Source organism: Telmatherina bonti (genome assembly GCF_933228915.1).
Source record: "Telmatherina bonti genome assembly, chromosome: 11".
Lineage (NCBI taxonomy): Eukaryota > Metazoa > Chordata > Actinopteri > Atheriniformes > Telmatherinidae > Telmatherina > Telmatherina bonti.
The window spans coordinates 16,960,738-16,977,708 of NC_136629.1; the positions used below are offsets into that span (position 1 = coordinate 16,960,738).

Below are 16,971 nucleotides of genomic sequence, written 5' to 3' on the forward strand. Positions count from 1 at the left end.
TACACTTTTCAGCAAGATAACGGCAAACTATGCACTTCATCCATCACAAGAGTGGAAGAGTCAGGATGCTGAATTGGCCTGCCTGCAGTCCAGAACTTTCCCCAACATAAAACATTTGGACCATTGTTAAATGAAAAGCAATGTCAGCCCAGCACTGCTGAGCAGTGAGAATCCTGCATCAGACAAAATTGGACAACATTTCACTCCTAAAACTGCATTAACTGGTTTTCTCACTTCCCAGACATGACGACAGTTGTTAGAAGAAGAGGTGATGTTACACAATGGGAAACATCACGCTGTTAAGAGTGTTACTGCTGTCAATTTTAAAAAGGAACCAATATTTTCAATGGAATTGTAACAATTCTCAGTTTCTACATCTGATATTTTGTTTATATTTTGTTGGGACTTTGACATTTGTAAATCATGGCATTGTATTTTTCTTACATTTCATACAGCATCTTGACTGTTTAGGGAATCTGGGTTTTAGAGCTCTATTTATCTCATAAAACCCCGACACTAGGAGATACATAAAATTACCCTTGATAAAAGTCATGGATATGACATGTTGTTTACCAGAACAGTATAGAGTCTCGGATAAAGATGTGGAGTATGTGTGTTGATGAACTCTTCTGTAACTCTGGCAAAGTTTGTAGCTTCCTCAGCCTCACCAGAGTCTATAAGACATTTCAGCAAGTGTCTGAAGAGAAGCAGAGAAATATGGGCATTAGACATTATGTAAGTATATCTAGCCTTAGTAATGTAAATCATCATTAATATACATGTGTAATGCAAAAATAACTTGCTCAGGTTGTAAAACACAAAATAAAACATAAAAACTGACTGAAAAACATGGTGACTCAGTATGTTCAGGTGGACACCTGAAGCTAAACATGACCAAACATTGCCCCTGTGAGTTTGTACATACTCCTGTAAGTATTCATCCCAATGCATAGACAATGTTTTTTCTAAAGTTTGTAACAGAAACATTTTTTTTCTCCTATTATGCTCATCCCAATGCCTGCATTGCATTATTAAAGCAGCACAGTTAGTTTTAAAGAAAAACCATGTTGCAGAGGCACTTACATCTTGAGTTCAGCCCTCCAGGCATGATCTCGGTCTGCCACATCCTCCAAACTTTGTACCACCTGCTTCAAAGTGGGGACCAAATGGAAGCACTGCCCTGAAAGCAGTAGAGGACGCACTGTCTGGAAGTACAGCACTGAGGCGTTGAACACAAGGAAGTGGTATCTGTAATTCACAAATCACAAGCGAGAAAAGTAAACATGGAACACTGAATTATTCATCTGAAATGCAAGCAAGCCAGTTCATCTCCTAGTATAACTCAATTAAGACCAAGTGTCAACTGTATATGTGGTGAATTGCAAATGTGAGCGCATTAACAACCGTCCAGTGAGCCACAGGAGAGTGCCCCCAACAGGCTTTTTTGTGTGAAATGCGAGACATTTATGAATTCAAAGCACTGTTCTGAAGAAAAATATGTGAACAAGACTGTATGAATGTTGCTAATTTATTCACCAGAGAGTGTGCTGTGCATTAGTCTGCACTGAATGTATTCCCTTTGGTGTTAATTGGATATGCTCATTCAGTCCGTTTATTGACAGGTTATAATTTCATTAGCTGAAAGGTTCAGTCATGATGGCTTGCTAAGGTTAAGTCAGCATTTTTCACAGTAAATAAGACAGGAACCTATGTATTGGCAAATCAAACCATCTGTTATTAAGAGTCTGGATCTGTGGCAAAGACCATCTTGTATGCTTAACAAAAGCTTTCCCTGATGAGAATATTTTAATTTCATTACATGCTTGAAAAGGGCAACTTGGCTGTGATCAGCCATAGTTTGCAGGAACTGGTCAACTTTTCTTACACTTTAAAAACAATCTGAGAGGTTTGCATACCTTGGTTCAGTCTTTGAAATTTCAATTGCTTTTACAAAGTACGTCACAGCCTCTTTGAAGTCTTCCTAAAATAGAAGATAACTGATTAAAAAAAATCCCTTCAAGTGATTTAAAATGAGAAAAGACAACAGCAAATATTTCTTAGAGACCAAATCAAAAAAGATGACAAAGAGTTTTGTTTGTTTTCCTTTTTGCTACAGCAGGACATCTGCTCCATTTCTGTACATGTATGCCTCACTGTTACAGAAACACTAACAGACACACACAACACCCTGAAGATGATGTGTCCAATCACTCTCCTCACCACACTCCCAGTGGCCGGAGGAGACTTCAGCTGGGCCTTGCAGAGGAAGGCGCGACACAGGAATTGATTAGCCGGTGGATTGCCCTCAAAGTAAATCTGTAGACATGCTGTGCTTATCTCCACATGCCCCAACTGCAAACACAGACAGAGAGAGGGAGCATAAAGACCAGGCACAATACATATTTTACTTCATGTGCACTTAGATTATGTGACCAAAGTGTTTTCAAAAGCGATGCATTGTTAAAACATTTCAGAAATGATTGAATATATTTTTTTTTTATTTGTTACTCTCACTTATCAAAATTAAAATCTACTGTAGTAAAGGTGTTATTTTATATCTGCACCTAAAAATACCATTAGCAACATGGCACTGGTATAAATTCACTAACAATCCTTGAGGGATGGAAAAGGTCTTGCTTTTAAAAGTCAAACCCATTAAATCCTTTTTAGATTCCGGTGTCAGCAATAATGCAGGAACTTCCACAGGAGAAAGTGCTTACATATCACAGTAGTAGGCATTAACTTATATAAATGAGCCACACAGCTTTCACAGTCAGGTGCAAGTATTTCATTTCCAAGGCTTCTGGCAGCAGCATGTCTTAGGCAAAATCTCAGAAGTCATAAAAAAGTGAACATAAGAAATACTTCTGACAGCACCTGAAGAGCAAGCTTGCAGGCAAGTTTGAATCATGTGTTTTCCCACTTCACACTTTCTTATAGGATTGCATCAAGAGGCTCACGCTGTTGACTAATGTCTGAAACTGACTAAGGACTGATGAGCACAGCTCCTTCCTTGTGGGACAACACATGATTATATGAACCTAGAGACTGCATTTTTAAAGTATTCTCTAATATGGTACTGATTTAAGTTAGACTAGAGTGGATACAATAAAATTAGTGTGTATTTAAAGTTAACAAAATTGTAAAACACTTACAGGTAGGGTTGCCACCTACCGTCCTTTAATGGACAGACAAATGTTGCCTCCCGGATTGAACCAATACAAGACATGACGCACTTTCTTCCGCATTTTCATCACTTTCCAACAGCCTACACATGTCAGTCACACACATCAATACTCAATCTAAAAATAATGAACAAATTTAAACACAGAATATACAGCAGCCAGTAAACACTTCCTGTCAGGCAGAACCTGTACAGGTCTCAGCCTCCTCCCCTCTGCGCCTGCGTGTTGTGTTTACGATTTCCTACATTACTACACTCAGGAGAAGACTTGCGTCTTTTAAAGATGTCTTCTGTAGCCAGCAGGCTACTCTACGTCTTCAAATTCAAAAGAGGTTGCCAAACATATGTGATTGTTGGCTGCAGCTTCTGTAAAGATGTTTACAAGGCTCATTTTACAACGTGGACTGTCCGACATCATATCAGACAGCAGGATTATTTATTTATATGCTGTATTAGCCAACATAAATACCATATTTGACCACTAAAAACGTTGTTTCAATGGATGAAAAGTTAATACATACACACAGAAATGTATATAGCAGGAAGCGTTCATTTTTAAAATATATGCATTTCCTATATCAAAATATTTAGAGCTTTATGCGTTTTCTATGTCAATTTTTAAGAAATCTATGTGAAGTGTTCATTCAATAAATTATTTTATCAGTGCTGTTAAACTGTTATGATGACATGACTTCCCTTCAAGTCATGAGACAGGCAGCAAACAAACACAGTCCAATAACGAGGAGCCGCATTTCATGGCGCATTTCAGCATCCCACCATGGTCCCACATGGTAACATTATATATCAAATGTTAACTTCTTTCTCACTCATTCACCTGTTAAAAGTCAGCTGAATAACGCGTTGCTATGGTAACGCCGCATTAAGTCTTGATAAAACAGTAATTGAACTTTCCCCTTACATCTGTGCAAACTTTACACCTACATCCCTGGTTGATTCCCCTTGTAATATACTGTTTAATTTATTTGTTGTTGTTGTTCCTTTTTAATGATCATCTTCATGATTACACTTTGTAAAAACTGACCCATAATAATCTCTCGATAACTTAATAAAGCAAAAAAAAAAAGTATTTGAACTTGCCCAAGTATTAGTGACCACGATATAAATTATATGAATTCATCCCACTCCTCCCCTCTTACCACATGCAGGTGAAGTGACACAGTATTATTTATAAAGTTCAATGTTGCACCTTCTTCACTCAGAAATCTTCTTACAGGTGTACTTTATAAAGTATTTTTTCTTCATGTTAGTAGAGATCCATGTAATCACTGCTTCATGAAGCCTAATTAGCAAAACCTTATATCTAATAAATTTGCACAAAGATTAAAAAGCATTTCAATCTTTTTACGTTTGATTAATTGATTATTTAATCACTCCTTTACTCAAGACAGTACAAAACATAGCCCTGCTGGGCGTCCCTTATTTTCATTCCTGAAAGGTGGCAACCCTACTTAGCTTTACCGGTGAGGCAGACTTAATTTTTTTTACAAGGATTACAAGAAGTACCTCACCTGCAGAGCTGCTTCCGCACAAATGACGTGCAACTCTGGAGAAATGCGTGCAGTTAGTCGGTTTGCGCCAGATGCCGAGTCCGCAATCAAACGGTATGCAGACTGGAGAGCTCCAGAGTCTGTAGATTTTGGGCAAGCACAATAATTAAATGTTCATTGTGTGTATTAACCCTACCAGTCGACAGTTTAGACACACTTTGTCATTAAATCCAAAGACAGAAAGATACAAACCTTTATTTCCCGTTGCATGGGTTAGGTATTGACGAATGTCGTGGTCCATGTGTGGGAAAACTGACGGCTGAACTTGGACAGCTTAGAAACCAATTTATAAAAAAAAAAAAAAAAAAAAAAAAGTTACGCCCTTGATATGAAATTATTAAAAAAAAAAAAAAAAAAAACGTAATTCAACCATTACTTTATAAAATAAACAACGAAACTAAAATCTATGGAGTAATGGCCAGAACATCAGTGAAACGCATGTTTGGTTGTCAGGGAAGCGTTACTAAGCAACCAGACATCTGAAACTACGGTAGAGGTACGGGACAAAATTGTGTCTTCGTTTCTTCTTACAGAGCGCATTCAGCCCAGCTCATGCTACTTTGAACCTTCATAGGCTATATTTCTTTTCCTTTAGAAGCACATAAATAAATACATGCTTCTGACTGAGAGGAAAGGTTGTGGCTGTGGAGTTTCTTTGCTTTCCTCTTAACCATGGGGATTCAATGGGAGACACTTGGAGTAGACTGAAGTTTTTTAAAGGCAATGTGGGAACTCAAGCTGTGAAAATGCGTGCTCGTAATGACGATGATCAACTATTAATAAACATAGAGGTAGCACCTCTCAATTCAATAAGATATATATTAAAGTAAGCCAGCTGCTAAAAATCAGCAAAGCACTATTTTCATGAAGTTATCATTTTATTTTGCACTTTATTTATCTTCCATTTCTTCAAAGTTATATTTTAGATGTTTTAAACTGATGTTTAAACTATGCAGTTATATTGCTTTGTTGTGCATAATTTTATAAATTGCCCCTCTTTCATCAGACTGCAGAATGTATAAAGTTACCTTTGGTGATAGTCTTTTGTGTGAGTTTATGTGGGTTTATTTCCATATTTTTGTGAGCTCTAGCAAGAATATATATCCATTGCCTAACACTGACTAGTAGTTAAAGACTAAATAACTCAGCGCTCTGTCTAAAAGAAATGGAACTGTACATCATGTAATCATTTTAATTATTAAACAATATTTTCACAACATATTGTGAATACGAAAAAAGAAGCACACTGCAGATCACTGATGGAAAAAGACACACCCAGATGGTCACTGAATTTCTTAGTAAGGTATCCACACACAAAAACTATTCCAGTGATTCAAAAAACACTCTCTCTACATGTTTTCATTAATTTCAAAGTGCATTATTGGACATTTAGGTCACTCAGAGTGCAAATACAATTTTCTTAGTAAAACCACATACTGATGTTGATGCGACAGGGGACAAATGAGGCATACCGATGACGCTCCTCCTGAAAAGGCATAAGTTTTCCTAGTTTGATGTCTAATTGACAGATTTGTGTGTTACCTGACAGCATTTGAATGCCTCAAAACTCCTTGTTGGCCTTCAAGTACCGTTGTTAAGCAGTTCATTGTAAGATCTGTCTAAAAATATACACAAAAGAGCTTATAAAATATATAACTATTTTCCTGAAAAAGATTTATCATCTGTCATTTGACCTATTTAATTGTTGGAGCTGGTCTTTTCATTTGCTGTTGAAATTTTATTGCACGGTGCATCTGCCGCTGAATGTTAGATTTATTCTATGCTCAGAAGGGGAAATGTACCGATAATCAGTGTCATCAGTGGTCTAAAAAAAAGGATATTGTTGTTCATCAAGCGGAGAATGTTGAGGCCATTTTCAAACAATTTGGTTTCAGTTATTCACGCTGAAAAACAATATTTGCAATCGAAACATTCAAGACAATCTGGATCTTTTCCACATGTGGTTGTTCCAGCAGGTTTGCCTCTTGTAGAGTCAGATGCTCAGAGCTACATCTCAGACTCTACAAGACTCTGTTAGCATGTTAAAAGTTAAATTATATTACACTTGATAATAGAATTAGAAAAAAAAAAGTTGAATGACTGCGGCTCGTTTTGAAGGGCTGCAGTAGAAAAACATTTTCTGTCTACAAAAGAATATCGCAAAATGGTTTAGGTTTGCAAAGTTGCATAAAGAAGGAAATGTTTGGCCATCAAAAACATATTTTTTTTAACACGTCAGCACAAACAATTCATGCCATATATTAAGCATGATGTAGTGATCTTGTTTAGCAGCTGCAGTACTTGAGTACCTTACAGTTTAATTTTTAATTAGAATTGATTTCAAACTAAAAAAAAAAGACTTTTAAAAAGAACAAATATTGGTTACAACAAACAACAAACAAAACAAGCTTCATCAGTTCAAAAAAGGGCTTTTTTTTCTAGCCAAAAATCCCCTTATCAAAAACACCATAAAACTTTTACAGCATGAAAAAAATAGTAACACACATTAAAATCCAGTCATGGGGTCCATGTTGAACATGAACAGTCAAGGTGTTGAACATGAACCCCAAAGTATTCTAAGAGTCAGATGCGAGTCTACATCTGAAAGCTAAGGCTTGGTTTAAAACTGGGTCACACAACCGGACAAGGATCCTTAATGCAGCAGCAAGCCTGCAACAGAATGAGTGGAAAAGAAAAGAATCATGGTAATGACTCAAAGGACAACTTGATTAAAATATTGTGACAGCACCTTAACAGACCTGTGCATAAACAAAAACCCAAACCTCAAGCTCTTGTAATAATGTTTTAAAGAAGTAAGAACCAGATCATTTTTCTTTTATGTCCCGATTTGTAAAACTTGAGAATTGCAAAAGGTGTAATTAATTTTTAAAATATTCTTTACACTTTGTACTAATTTCCTGGAAATGACCGAGGGGTTACTTGTGGGATAAGAGATGAGCAAAATGTCAGTGATTGGTATTCAAATTACAGAGCTGTCTTATAAATATGCAGTGAAAACAGCTCTAAATACCACATGTGCACCCATGGGGATATTATTATGTAACCTAAATACTCTTAAAAATAGTGAGCCCCAACATGCAAAAACTGCTCTGTAACGACTGAGAAACTGGATACAATTGTTTTAAGTTGATGACATAGTGAATTTCTAGCACAGGTTGGAAAGACTGGCTCCACAAACAGAGTAACCAGGCAATCTGTTCTGCACAGATGGTGTTGTATGATAATGAATAGCACCCTAAAATCATAAAACTGTGTGTGTGTCATCTTTTATTCTACTACACTGCACCTGCTCTGTGTAGTTTACAGATATTTTCTGAAGTGTAATTCATCCTCTTTAATACTGCAATAATGTTCAACCAATAACTGTCAACATCAAATATTCTTTAATAAAACTCTAGAGACAAAATTTGGACTGAAGCTTTAATATTTAATGCTGAAAAAATATAGTTTTTTTTTTCAGAAAAGAAAAGAAATATTATTTGTAATATAGGACATGGGTTTCAGGCCAGAGAAATACAACCTTTAACTAGAAACACTGTTATTTTCATTTCCTGTCTCTGGAGAAGCTCCTCAAATATCCTATTCTCCCAAAAAGAGACTCAAATATAGTGAATTACACAAATTTGTTCAATTTGTTTTGTGTTTACACATCCTTTTAAAACCATTTTTGACATGGTGCAGCTCATGCCTTTTCATGAGTATGCAAACCAGAATGGTGTTTCCAGATGCCTTTACAGAGCAGGTGGTTCAGCAGGAAGTATGTGTAAAGTGTGAAGGGCAGTTTCTATTAATGTGATTTATTTGTGAAGGACTTTCATACGGTGCCACATTGAATATTTTATAGTCTTGTGTAAATTTCATTGGTGGGTTCAGTCCTTGACTTTGCGGTCCAGTTCCTGGTGGCCTGGTTTCTTAAGTGGCCTGACTGCAATAAAAAAAAAAAGAGTTAAGGAGTAAAAAAGAATCACAGTGAAATGATGCAGCTGACTGGACTGTAGAAATTGGCACCAGGACACAAATTAAACAATTTCTGCTCATCAGTTAGCATTGAGTCGCGACTGATCAAAAGTTTTATATTCAGAAACTCTGCTTGTAGAGAACTTGACAACATGTTTTTGTAATCAACAAGAGATCATGGAGGTGGAACAACAGAGAGATAGGAATGTGGCGGGATGATGCTGATAGACTTGCATAAAAAGAAAAAGGGGAGGAAAAGGTAAGAGGAAAGGTAAAAGGAGCTGGACTAAAGAATAGTTTTGTGGTCATTGCAGTTAAATATAAATTTGATTTTATATGCGATAATGAGCTTTTGGTGACTATTTACCCATATGTGCATGTGCATGGATTCATGTTATATGAGTAGAGGTGGCCTGAGCCAATGTATAACTACTGACCTGACTTTAGTCCCAGTCCAGCCCTGGTTGGGTTGATGTATTCATCCATTTTTTGTGTCTGGGTATTGCATTAATTTTGAAGAAAATGTCAAATAATGTTGTTTTGTCTTGTTGGAGGGACCTCCAGTATTAAGTCGGAGTTGAGGCTCCAGCTGTAATATTTGGTATATCTTGGCTACTGAAGGGCATTTTTGTAGTTTTGTTCTAATTTTTAGCCATTTTCCTTCTGAACTGCGCTCTTTTGCACAACTGCACTTGTCAATTTACTGGTGAGCAAATTAAGACAAGCACCAGGTTGAAGATCTACACTTTTTTCTTTTCCTTTCACAGCCCAGGCAAAGCTCACACCTTTTTTTTGTTCTTTTTTACCCCCTTTTCTAAAATGTGGGATGTTTGTGCCAAGAGTGCCATAGCGGGATGCTTGAGGAGCTGTCTGAGTTTTCTGTAGGTCAGTTGGATGTCAACCACATTTAATGAGAATACAGCCACAATTAAGTAAACAGGAGTGAGTGGAAAGAGATAACCGATACATCACCAGTTGCGAAATTGAATCGACAGAATCAAAACCACATCTTTCTTTTGGGTCTTTGCAAAAAGGAAATTGTATCAAGATCATTTAAAAGTTATTTGGAAGCTGTTTAAATGCATTTTCATCTCAAGTGCTTGTAGACTGTAATGGGTTTTAAGCAGAGAATTAAGAAGAGCATGTTTAATGTGCTAATCCTTAAACAATCCAATGTTGAAGGAGCTTGGTCCAATATTCTGCCCAGTCTTTGGAGAAAACCCATCTGATCTGGCTAATTTTATGAACAACCATAACATTTCCTATGAATTTATCACATGCTGGACTTCAATAATCAAGCCCGGACCATCTGAGGGTGCTTGTGTTTTTACATTTACATATATTATTTGCAATTAGTTTGGATAAAGGTAAGCTTACATGCATGCACAGTTCACCTCTCATTTATAATGAATCAAAGCCTCTGTGTGCAGCAATCTCACATGCATTATCCAGCCTCTGATGGGATAACTTTGAACATCTCTGAAAATCCTCACAACACCAGCATATGCTTAAGATGTTAAATCAGCAGGATCCAATGAAATATTGATCAACTCTCAAATTATTATCAATAATTGATCGTTTTGCACATGTGAAACCCACATGCACAAGAGGGGCATAAGCCAAACAGTTATTATAGCCTTGTTTCTCTGCTCATTTACCGTTTGGATTTGGATAGTTTTAAAGAATATCTGTTAAAAGAACAGCTTATCTGCAAGATGTATTTAGACCCTGAAACTGCAGAATGCAGCAGTTCCAGTTAAAACAAGCAAACAAACAAAGAGAAATCCAAAACGCAAAGCCGATTAGAAATGAAGCACTTGATGTGGTGATATATGATGAAGGTGGTGCAGGTGTATGTCTACAGCTCAAACAGTGCAAAACAAAGGCAGGAAGCAAAACTCAAAGGTGTAGTTTTAATGTAAAACAGGACAAAAAAACAGTAAACAATAGAAATCATGAAGGACCATTTATATTCCTTAAAGTTAATTTTCAATGCCAACAATACCAAAATGAAGCCCTTTTTGCTTGGTGTGCAGAGTCTATGAAGGATGATTTGTCTGGGAAAATTCTTCTCTCACTGACTAAACTCCATGTATTTGTAAGAGACACACACAAAGTGGCTTCTTCCTCTGACAAATGGGACGACTGCTTCCCTTCATCATTTAATAGAAATGATGTTTTCATGTTGAAAATCTTGCATACTTCACCTTTGATGCCATGGGATGAAGATCATGGGATGCTACTGTTCTTTAGGTTTAAGATGTTTCTTTTATTAAACTTTAATAGACTTGTTGTCAAAGTTCATATTATGTCTACAGTATTTAGTCAAGCAGCTTTATGAGCTGAAATAGAATGAATGCAAGTTATTGTAATATAGATACTTGGAAATGGAAGGAGTGGCAGTGGCTCTGTGATCTTATCTGAGGATTGAGTTCTGTTCCCCTTCGCTGCTGCAGCTTTGGGGGGAACTCGCTTGTTCTTTGAGGGTTGAACTCGGTACCAAGCCCAGATAAATGCAGAGGGTTGCATCAGGATAGGCATCCAGCGTAAAACATGTGCCAATTTCCCTGTCTGATGATTCGCCATGGCAACCCCTCCAGACGGACGAGCCAAAAGGGAACAATAAGTGGGTTGAAATTTCAAGTTTTGTTTTGGGCCTCCAGTAATTTCTCTCCTAGTTTCTCTCTCTCTTTAGTTTATTTATTTTTTAACCAAATAATCGGCTGCTTAATCAGTAAGACAGTACTTCACAAAGAATTTTGAACAGATTTTGTGATTTAGCTAAATTCACTGTGTTTGCTGGAAAGCCAACTTTTAGCAGGATATTTTTAATTAAGATCCAAAGCCCTATTCTATAACATCAAAAAAAAAAAAAAAAAAATTGATTGGATAATAAATCCCCCGGCTTCAGTGTAAGCCTTTCTCAAGTTCCAATCCTCCATGACAGTAACTCAGTTCGTTATTGATGCGAAAGTAACTGACTACAAGAACGTGACAAAGCATAATGCTGTTGGGATTTCTCTTTTCCTTTCGTACAGCTGGGCATATCCATGCTCATTTCCCTGTTGCAATTAGGGTCACATGAGTTTTGGCGCAGGATTCCAGCAAACTCATGTGATGCTGAGTCATCATATGCTAAAATAAATCATTTACAGCATCTCTGCTTGGGTGTGTGATCCCTCGAGATTATTGTAATCAGATTATTTTACACTAAATGTATCCATTTAACATCTTTAAAGCACTAAAAGTGTTATGCGCACTTTTAGGATGTCTTTGATTCCATAATCAGTTAGACGTTTACACATAATCCTGTCTGATAGAGGTGGACCATAAGACGTGCAGTTGCTTATCTACACAAGCATGTGTTTAAACTGCTAATGAGGATATTGAGTCACAGCTCACACTTTTATTGGGGATGACACGTGGCACTGATTTGTTTAAATACAGACAGTGTAGGGATTGGATTTGATGGCACCCTGGATGCATACTTAGTAAAAACTGATGAGATGCCCAATCCTTTACTGCATGTTTTTACTGATTTGGTTGCTCTCCATAGGGATTAATCATATTAGCCAAACAGAAGGAAGGCATTACTGTGCTGTACATATTTCTGAGTTACACTGGAAATGACACTGAAAAGGAAAATTCAATGTACATAATATATTTAAGGTGCATGACATCCAGTCCTCCATTAGCTATGTGCACTAACGTTACAGGGACCTGTCTTATCTGACAGGGGTGTCACTTTGTCTTCTAAGTTCAAACATTTATTTGATCTCGGTTGAACCTTGAACGACAGCAGCCCTTTTTAATTCAAAAGTTAGTCTGTAAGTCCTTCAGACCATAGGCTTTATAAGTAGGTGTAGCATCCCCGATGGAAAAGATGGTCTCTCAAACTGATGGTTCACAACCTTTATTGAACAGCCGTGCATGTAAACACACCGTAAGATAAAATACAATTAGAACCCTTACTGGTTTGCTTGTATCTTATTTGTTACAACTTATGAATTCTCTTTCCTTAAATCCATTTTAGCAATCTCTATGTTGAGTGTGTTTTATCTGGGGCTGCATGGTGGCACGGTGGTTAGCACTGTGGCCTCACAGCAAGAAGGTTGCTGGTTCAATCCTTGACTGGGGCAAGGTTTGGTCAGTGGCTTTTCTGTGTGGAGTTTGCATGTTCTCCCTGTGTATGCGTGGGTTCTCTCCGGGTTCTCCGGCTTCCTCCCACCATCCAAAGACATGCATGTTAGGTTAATTGGTTACTCCAAATTGCCCATAAGAGTGAGTGTAAGCATGAGTGGTTGTTCGTCTCTGTGTGGCCCTGGGATGGACTGGCGACCTGTCCAGGGTGTACCTGTCGCCCAAAGCCAGCTGGGATAGGCTCCAGCTTCCCCGTGACCCTGAATTGGATTAAGCGGTTCAGAAAATGAATGAATGCTTTATCAAAAATTACCCACATGTTGCAACTGTATTTAAATTTACATTGCATAAATCAGATTTACTAAAACTGTACGTTCCTGACTAAGCATGGTCTTTATCAAAGAGCGTGAGACATATATTAGCCAAAAACCGTTAAACTTTACACATAGCGGAACACGGTAAACTTTGGTGAAATTAAACAAAATTCTATTTACATAACCAAACAAAAATACTGACCTTGTTCCCTCATCAACCAGGTGATAAGAAACTGTAAGCTTTTCTTTATGCATTGATTTTAGCAATTTCCCTTTGTAACCATGTCTCGCCTTCTATTACACATGTGACTTCACGCTGCTGCTGCACACCTTTTCAGCAATTGTGGCCGGTTTACAACACCTCAATGTTCCGAACCCTTTCAAAATAAAGGCTTTAGCTGTATCAATAGTACAACAGCACATAAACACTTAGACTGATTTCCCAATAAAGCGAGTATTAGAAAGGTCATGTACAGTAGGTGCATCACATGACTGAAGGAGTTTTGTCTACAAATCAGTAAGAGCATCAGTAGAACAAGTTTGACCTGATGGCTGCCTTTGTAACTTATGTCATAAGATAAGCTTATGTTTGTTACACTGACACTCAAAATGGAAGAAACTGGAAGCTAGCAGCTAACCTGGGAGTAAAAACATGATAGCAAATAATTGAATTAGCAGTGTTTGTACATAGTTTGGATTTTACGTCCTTAATGGTTTTGTAAGGAGCAAAATAAGGCTGTTTTTATCAACTTTGTATAAAAAGCTGTTATTCTGCAGCAAAGTCAAGTCTGCTGACTCATCTGTTAGCTACAGCTACAAGTGTGTCAGCATTATGTCTTGTCTTGTCTTGAATTTCTGCTGTTTAGCACAGTCAGCCACAACAGGGTCATTGTCAAAAGCTCCAGCCTTTACTGACAAGATAATATTTAGGTGTAATAATAAACAGTGTGTTAGTGCTGTTTAGGGAACTGGAGCCATCCCTCATAATTTCAATAAACAACATTCAGTTTCCTGATTGGTGTCTGAATAAGTCACTACTCCATTTGGGCAATGCAGAATGAAGGACAACCATCATTTTATGGCTGTTAGCAAACTCTTTGTTTAATAATAGCTTCTTTTATCTTTTGCTCATAATATTTAGCGTTTTATGAACGTTGAAGATATGTTGTGATTACTTAAATGTACATGAAGTGCATGCAAAATATTTTTACACAAGAATCTCTATTTTGGAGTCTTTTGGAGAAATTAGTTATATGTACTGTCATAATAAAAGGGAATACTGCTATCAAAATGAATCAATGTCTAGTCACCTCTGCAGAAAGTAGTTCCAATGCCAATTTTTATTTTGACTGACTCGCGGTCAGATGCAGAGATGAGAGGCAGTTTTATTTCACAACTGGCAAAAAGAATTATATCGTTCATAATTTCAAGGAGATCACAGTCCTTTGTTAAAAGAAGTAGAATATGTTTCATTCAAGACAGTAAAATTGTGGACTGAAGTCCCTTGAGTGTCAAAAGCAGCAAAGTTTCTGTAGTCCTTGCTTGTCATCCTTTGTCGCAAGTCTTACCATTTAGATCAGTGTTCCTCATCGCATGCGGCTCACTGACTCTTGATTTGTGGCTCGTGAAGCAGCCACTGGCTTTCTGAAAATGCTATCAAAACAAGTCATAATGATCCTCAATGGTGCAGTTCTCTCCACAAACAAGAGCTGCAGGCTGCTTGCAGAAACTTTGCTGTTGTTGACCCTGTCAGAGTTGCCAGTTTTGGCTAATTTCAGCTGCACCGAACTCCGCCAAAGAGCTGCTCCGTCGGTAGCTCCGTATATATATTGAAACAGAAACACCGACATTCCGGAGGCATTATTATATTTTCACCATATACGGTTGCATAAGAATGCCATTACCCCGTGCAATATTTAGGATCACAATTCCTTGCTAAAAAGTTGCATGTTACTGATTTGGCAACGTAGCAGGATACGTAGCGTGGGAACACTTTTTTGGGGGGTAGCGGCTCTCCTCTTGTCCTAGTATAATCAGTGCGGCTCTTGTTGAATAAACAGTGAGGATCACTGATTTAGAACTACACAGGGAGCATATAATTTAGTTACACACACATTTCCTACAATTGTAAGTGTGGATCATACAGTTACTCATCTAGAAATGTGTTAGCTAGCTTCATTTGAAGTATTATCTGAAAATGATGACACTGTCACCTTGGACCATGTAGCAGATTATCAATAAATTTGTTGTCATGAACTGCTAAAAATGTCATTATACATCATCAAGTCAAAATAAAGTCACACTCAATCTAACGTGCAAAAAAAATTGCAGTTCTGCCACAACAAATGCTTTGACATGTCTTGCACAGTATGTGCCACTTCTGTAACATGCAGCAGAATATAAAACACCACAGGCAGGAAACTGAACTGTGAAATGGCGTTATATCATTGAATTACTGAATTGTTGAGTCAAAAAGAATGACTGCCACTTGTGGTTTTGATTCTTTGGATGTGACCAAAACAAAGTTTGTCTTCTATGGCAGGGATCATCAACCCTGGTTGTCAAGACCAAGTGTCCTGCAGGTTTTATATTTATATGCAACACACCTGGTTCAAATCAACGTGTCTTTCACAGGCTACTGTCGAAGTTGAAAACATGGAGTTGGAAAACAATTACATATGAGTCAGGTGTATTTCAGCAGAAAAACATGTAAGTGGGCCCCAAGATGCCGACCTTATGCTTTGGCTGTATAAAGCAGGGATCGAGCACAACATATTCTTTTGAGCAGGGATCCATGGTTTAGGATCCCTGCTCAAAAGAATACATCTTCCATTAAAGGCACAAAAACCATTACTGACACCTAGTGGTAAAAATAGGTGTAAAAATGACTTAAGAAGCACCATTATCAGTGGACGGTGGCCATCAGTAGCCAAAATTCTTCCAGACATAAACATGATTACTTTGGAAATGGATCTTTTAGTCTCAAGTGCAGAAACAACTACATAACAGACAACAACTTCAAAATTGTGTATATGTGTAATGTGTTCTTCTATGTTCCTTTTACGACATCACTAATCTTAAACGGTGCTCTGGAACCTTTCCAGTAAAACTGGTTCTTCAGTTGCTAAGCTAAGAGGAGTCTCAGTTCATACAAAGAGTTGTTTGTCCATTCAGACACTCCGTATTAAAATCTATGGCTGCAGCAATGTCTGTGGACTCACGGCAAATACATATAAATTTAATTTTAAGAGACTAAAATCCTAACATTTATTTAGTAAAGGGAATAGATGCCAAAAGAAACACACATTTTAATTACATTGATTTAGTCACATACTACACCTTTAATCGATCACTGTTTTGAAGACAAACAGATTATGCTCAGTATCATGAAAGTTTAACACACTGATGTGGGGATGAGCTTGTGAAGTTGAGTGAGTGTTCGGGCTTCCCTTCGCTTGCAGGCATAAAGGCTACTGTCACAGTTGATCTGGCACGCATACGTTATAATCCGGAGTAGCCTGGTGATCTCTGATTACGGTTTAAGGCCTTATCATTTTCGTTTTATTCATGATTTATGTACCTTGTTCCTTTTTTTAGACGTTTATTTTATCAGGTTAGAAAAGCCCATAGGAAAACTGAACCATTTAGGAGTGAGAATATAATCTTTATGAGCTTTTGTATAAAATTGACTAAATTGAAGTATAAAATAAAAAAGAAAAAGAAATATCGTGACAGGCATTTAAGGGGTTACATTTGCACATTTCAGTGAAAATTATGCAAATGAACA

At 37.4% G+C, this 16,971-nt stretch overlaps 1 protein-coding gene across 1 annotated transcript in view; it reads right to left on the bottom strand.

Annotated features, from left to right (window-relative positions):
- Window positions 1–16,971, bottom strand: part of cfap46 (cilia and flagella associated protein 46) — a gene marked incomplete at both ends in the record, with an annotated part of 110,750 nt that overhangs the window by 72,846 nt on the left and 20,933 nt on the right. The window contains 5 exons of the mRNA XM_079248731.1: window positions 574–697; window positions 1,084–1,248; window positions 1,917–1,981; window positions 2,221–2,352; window positions 4,714–4,832. Coding sequence (XP_079104857.1) covers window positions 574–697; window positions 1,084–1,248; window positions 1,917–1,981; window positions 2,221–2,352; window positions 4,714–4,832 — 605 coding nt within the window. The remainder of the gene's footprint in view (window positions 1–573; window positions 698–1,083; window positions 1,249–1,916; window positions 1,982–2,220; window positions 2,353–4,713; window positions 4,833–16,971) is intronic.